This window comes from Ranitomeya imitator, chromosome 8 (assembly GCF_032444005.1).
Source record: "Ranitomeya imitator isolate aRanImi1 chromosome 8, aRanImi1.pri, whole genome shotgun sequence".
Classification (NCBI taxonomy): Eukaryota; Metazoa; Chordata; class Amphibia; order Anura; family Dendrobatidae; genus Ranitomeya; species Ranitomeya imitator.
In genome coordinates, this window is record NC_091289.1 from 56,732,421 (window position 1) to 56,738,420 (window position 6,000).

The following is a 6,000-nucleotide window of genomic DNA, read 5'->3' on the forward strand; positions in this document are numbered from 1 at the left end:
CTGCAGCTTCCTTGTTTTATTACGTGATCGATCCGGCTCATTAGGGGCAGTGATTTCAGACACAGAGGTAAATTAGGGACATGCTGGTAAGAGTGTAATAAACAGCAGAGACAACCAGGCCGGAAAACGTAAGAATCTTACGTCACATGACCCAGGGTCCTTGAGATCAGAAATATGATTAGACAACAAAACCTTCACAAACTTGTCTATGCTTAGGTTTTCTTATTGATTGAAGAGGAATCTCCAGTGAAAGGCTTCATTGTATTTGTGCATGAAATACTCAGGACTGATACTTAGCCACCCAGGCCATGACATGTGCACACATCCAAATGGCAATGCTTTCCACTTAGGCTGGTTTCACACTTGCGTTTTTGTCTGCTGCGTTTTTTTTTCCTATATTCAACATTGAAAACGCATGCGTTTTTTTGTGTATGCGTTTGGTCGCGTTTTGCAACGCATGCGTTTTTTTACTGCATGCGTTTTTTTTCTAAAATGCTACTTGTAGTATTTTTAGAAGCGTTTTTTGGACCAAAAAAAACGCATGCGTTCTCATGCGTTTTTTTTGTGTAAAAAAATGCATTGGAGTCAATGGGGACGCATGCGTTTTTTGGTGCATGCGTTTTTTGCGTTAAAAAACGCATGCGTTTTTTTATTAAAAACACACTAATATGCCACCACCCAACGTAAAGGTGATAAAGGGATCCTAACCCTACCCCTAACCCTAACCCTACCCCTAACCCTAAGGGATCCTACCCCTAACCCCAACCCTACCCCTAACCCTAAGGGATCCTAACCCTACCCCTAACCCTACCCCTAACCCTAAGGGATCCTAACCCTACCCCTACCCCTAACCCCTTTATGGTTAGGGGTAGGGTTAGGATCCCTTAGGGTTAGGGGTAGGGTTAGGGGTAGGGTTAGGGTTAGGGGTAGGGTTAGGGGTAGGGTTAGGATCCCTTAGGGTTAGGGTTAGGGTTAGGGTTAGGATCTCTTTAGGGTTAGGGTTATGATCCCTACCCCTAACCCTACCCCTAACTATTTCTGTTTATAAAGAAAACCATATAGAGGAAATGCGTATTAAGAACAAATTCTTTATTTGAAATAAATATAAACAGAATATATACTGAAGACCATAGAAAAGCATAAAAAGTTAAAAAAGTCTGGTAGCCAACAAAGTGCTCGAAATATGAGCCAAGTAAATATATGCGGCACCCCTCCTGGACAAACAGCATTACTAGTACCTGATAGTCCACATAACAATGTGTTCGTACCCCTGGCACACATCCATATAGTAATTTTAAAGAGCAATCCTTAGAGTAACCTATCGGCCAAAATGGCACATCTAAATGCTCCTACTCAATAATGTCCATAATTATAAAGGTAGTATATGCCAGTATACTCACACGGAGATGATAGTTCTTGCTGATGTCCAGGAGATGGTGCCACAGCCCCTACGCGCGTTTCGGCGGCGTGCCTTCGTCAGGGGAAGTGGCATCATACTCCCAGAGTGCTCCTTTTAAACCACAATGGACCAATCACCAAGTTGTTTATTTGTGTCACATGATCCTATACCAAAAGGAAGTCGTGGACATGTGACACGGCCGCATTGCATATCGGTATCTGTAGTCCCGTATGGTAATAATACCTCCCGTGGTTTTTGCAAAGAGGGACGCACACATCATCGGCGATCACAGGGCCGGCCGGAAACAGTAGGCGCGCCCATAGTGGCCGACGACATGGTGAGCACAGGGTCCCCGACCGCGCGGCCGCATACGGAAGGAGACCCCGCCCACCAGTCCGTCCTCCACACATGACGCGCACCACCACCGGCCACTCCCCGGGACGCCAAGGCGCATGCGCCCCGATCATCGCACTCCATAGATGGACTACAAGTCTCTCAAAGGTGGAGATAGGGACATCTTCCGTCTCCACATACCCAAATACTGGTAGGTGATAGGTCCCCTCTCATATAAATCCCGAACATGCATAAACAAACCTCAATATAATCAAGGGGTCTCCTTCCGTATGGAGCACTCTGGGAGTATGATGCCACTTCCCCTGACGAAGGCACGCCGCCGAAACGCGCGTAGGGGCTGTGGCACCATCTCCTGGACATCAGCAAGAACTATCATCTCCGTGTGAGTATACTGGCATATACTACCTTTATAATTATGGACATTATTGAGTAGGAGCATTTAGATGTGCCATTTTGGCCGATAGGTTACTCTAAGGATTGCTCTTTAAAATTACTATATGGATGTGTGCCAGGGGTACGAACACATTGTTATGTGGACTATCAGGTACTAGTAATGCTGTTTGTCCAGGAGGGGTGCCGCATATATTTACTTGGCTCATATTTCGAGCACTTTGTTGGCTACCAGACTTTTTTAACTTTTTATGCTTTTCTATGGTCTTCAGTATATATTCTGTTTATATTTATTTCAAATAAAGAATTTGTTCTTAATACGCATTTCCTCTATATGGTTTTCTTTGTATATCTAGCGTAGAACATGTGCAAACTATGTTAATTATCTGGACGCAATACAATACATATTTAGCGTCTGTTTGATTTGGGGGTATGTGTAAGGCTCTTTATTTCTGTTTATAGTGGGTTTTTTACTTTTTTTTAATGATTGGCAGCTGTCACACATTTCTCAGCATGCGTTTAAAAAACGCAAACGCATGAAAAAACGCATGTAAACGCGGTAAAACGCCGCGTTTTTTACACCACATGCAAAAATGCATGCGTCAAAAAAACGCAGCGTTTGCATGCGTTTTTTCACCATGCGTTTTTTTGCGTTTTTTACCGCAAAAACGCACCCAAAAAAACGCAAATGTGAAACCAGCCTTAAAGGGCTAAATCACGTAGCAATGACTACTATGGTGCAGTAAAGTGAATATCACTGCCGACACTCCGCACTGGAGCATGAATAGTTGTATCCATCGGTTTGATCCAATAAAGCTAGACAGGTCCAACAGCGGACAGTTTAAATTAATTCATCTTTATACATCTTGTGTAGTGATGAGCGAACGTGCTTGGATAAGGTGTTATCTGAGCATGCTCGTGTCCTAACGGCGTGCTCAAAAAATCATCCTCAACACATGCAGGGATTGCCTAAGAGACAGACAATCCCAACATGTGTTGCGTCTAACAGCCGCGAGAGATGAAGCCGCAAGGACTCAAACATATTTCTCGAGCACGCCAAAGACTCTCCGTTAGCACACGAGCATGCTCAGATAACACCTTATCCCAGCACATTTGCTCAACACTAATTTATTGGGTCCTTGACCCAAAACCCTACCACAAATATCTGACAAGATAAATGGACTGTATTCCAGTGGTGAGTGGGGTCTCAGAACATTGATTTTCACACTGCGATATTAGGATGGAGGGGCAGAGGTGGTTGCTCAAGCCACGTACTAAAATGTCCAAAAGGAGCACATACCTTCTCGATAGGTGCGGTCATAACTTGTATGCCAAAACCAGGATTGCAATAATATAAATAAAAAGGGTAACAAAGATAAATCTATAAATATTTACACACACCTGTCAACGGTGTGTACACTGGCCAATAAACAAAATGCTGACGGTGACTTCTCATAATTTTAATATAACGGCACGTGTCGTTTTGCTATGTGAATTCGACACAGAACTGAAATTAAAGTAATCTTAAAATTATTGGATGGTAAATCACTGCGAAGAATGTAGATCCTACACGAGGCACGATTTACGGGATACAACCAGAAGTGGCAAAAATGATATAACGTATCGTGGCTTCCATGGAATTAAAAAACGTGTGTTCGTATGTATGTATGTATGTATGTATGTATGTATGTATGTATGTATGTATGTATGTATGTATGTATATTTTTTTTTTCAGACAGACAATAACAAACAGGGAGCACAGCATCACCCCAGCCACAGAGCACACTAATATAATTGTAGGGTGGGCGACGCTGGTTGGATCCCCCAGGTCAGTATCCGGGGCTCTGTGCATTGTATGGAGGACTCGGTATCTGTTTACAAGCAACAATACTTCCTCATTCGCAGACACTATAGAGATTTTGGAAACATCTCGTGTACAAAAATTCAATGAATCCAAGAAGAGCGAAACATAGAGGTTCTTCTCCGCCATACCGAGCACGATACATTGTAACCCAGGCGCCCATGTATACACAGCCTGCACATATGTATCCCTATAACTGGAGCATGACAAGTGGAGACCATTCCTAACAGCAGAAATGATTCCAGCCTGAGCCAGCCCCAGGACCAGGAGGCAGCAGAGTGAATAACCCCCAGGACCAGGAGGCAGCAGAGTGAATAACACTGGGGATTATGTAATGTTCTGCCTTCCTAATAAGTCCCTGCATGGAATTGTCAGATCTCGCTCAGAATAAACAGCCCACAATTCAGATCAGCAATGTATTATCTGTATTTTCTGGCCAGCAGAGAACAAAGGGGGTGGGCTCTGCATTTTTTTTTCCAGGCCTTCACCCCACCCTTTGAATACAGAACATAGTCAATGATATATTGCAGTGGAGATATTGGGGGGGGGGGGGGGTCATCCTAGCACCCCTTACTATATGACATGCCCTCCATGTTATGTAATAGGTTATGGACCTACTGGAAATAGCAGTAATTCATCACAAATGGAAATTCAATTATCCTCCAAAAATAAAATGTATCCATTAAATGTACAGAGAACAGATACATGGCCCAGTGGCAGCCCCCCCAGCGGTACCCCAATGTCATACAGCAGGACCTCTGCTAAAATAATCGATGGCCCCCCACCAGCCAAACCGGAATTAATAGAGGTATAAACTAAGCATGAACATCACAGCATAAGAGCTAGGACTTTATACGAGTAGACCCCCAATGCCCCTAATATTCAGTGGTGTCTGTGCTGTATTACACCCATCCCCCAGCAGCGCACAGAAAACAAGCTCTAGGGGTACTGTGTTTCCCCCTTCATTTCAGCCCTAAAAACACAACCAACCCCCAAAATATTGCTATGTGTGTACTGCTGGGGGTCCCCTCCGTCTGCTCCTCGGGGTGTCATGTCAGACAGGGGCTGGAGGGGGGAGGATGACGAGGGATTGTGGGGCGCTGCGCTCACCTGCGGTGCTGCGTCTGCCTGCTGCCTCTCCTTCCTTCCCCTTCCGTCTGTGGCTGCTGTCTCTGCTCTCGGCCGCTCTCATTGAATCCGATTGCCAAACCCAGCGCTGATGTCATCCGGAGAAACTTAAAGGGACAACACCCCTTTTGTTTAATAGATGTTAGTCCATCTCATACTGACTCATCCTGGAGCAGGAGCCTCAGTGTATGCAGGGCTCATAGAAGCCGGCCGGGCAAGGAATGGATAGTATTATGTATGTGTGCATGTGTATGAATATATATATGTGTGTATGTATAGTATTATGTATGTGTGTGCATGTGTATGAATATATATGTGTGTGTGTGTGTATGTGTAGTATTATGTATGTGTGTGCATGAATATATATGTGTGTGTATGTGTAGTATTATGTATGTGTGTGCATGTGTATTAATATATATGTGTGTATTTATACTATTATATATGTCTAAGTATAGTATTATGTATGTGTGTGTGCATGAATATATATATGTGTGTGTATGTGTAGTATTATGTATGTGTGTGCATGTGTATTAATATATATGTGTGTATTTATGCTATTATATATGTCTATGTATAGTATTATGTATGTGTGTGCACAAATATATGTGTGTGTGTATGTATAGTATTATGTATGTGCATGTGCATGAATATATATATGTGTGTGTATGTATAGTATCATGTATGTGTGTGCATGTGTATGAATATATATATATGTGTGTGTGTGTATAGTATTGTGTGTGTGCATGTGTATGAATATATATGTGTGTATGTATGTGTAGTATTATGTGTGTGCATGTGTATGAATATATGTGTGTGTATGTGTAGTACTATGTGTGTGCATGTGTATGAATATATATGTGTGTATGTA

General features: G+C 43.0%; 1 protein-coding gene across 1 annotated transcript in view; it reads right to left on the reverse strand.

The window, feature by feature from the left end:
- The window catches only part of CSNK1E (casein kinase 1 epsilon), a 60,188-nt gene extending 54,864 nt beyond the window's left edge, over positions 1-5,324 (reverse strand). The window contains exon 1 of the mRNA XM_069736971.1: positions 5,115-5,324. Coding sequence (XP_069593072.1) covers positions 5,115-5,196 — 82 coding nt within the window. The 5' untranslated portion in view covers positions 5,197-5,324. The remainder of the gene's footprint in view (positions 1-5,114) is intronic.
- Positions 5,325-6,000: the final 676 nt, after the last annotated feature.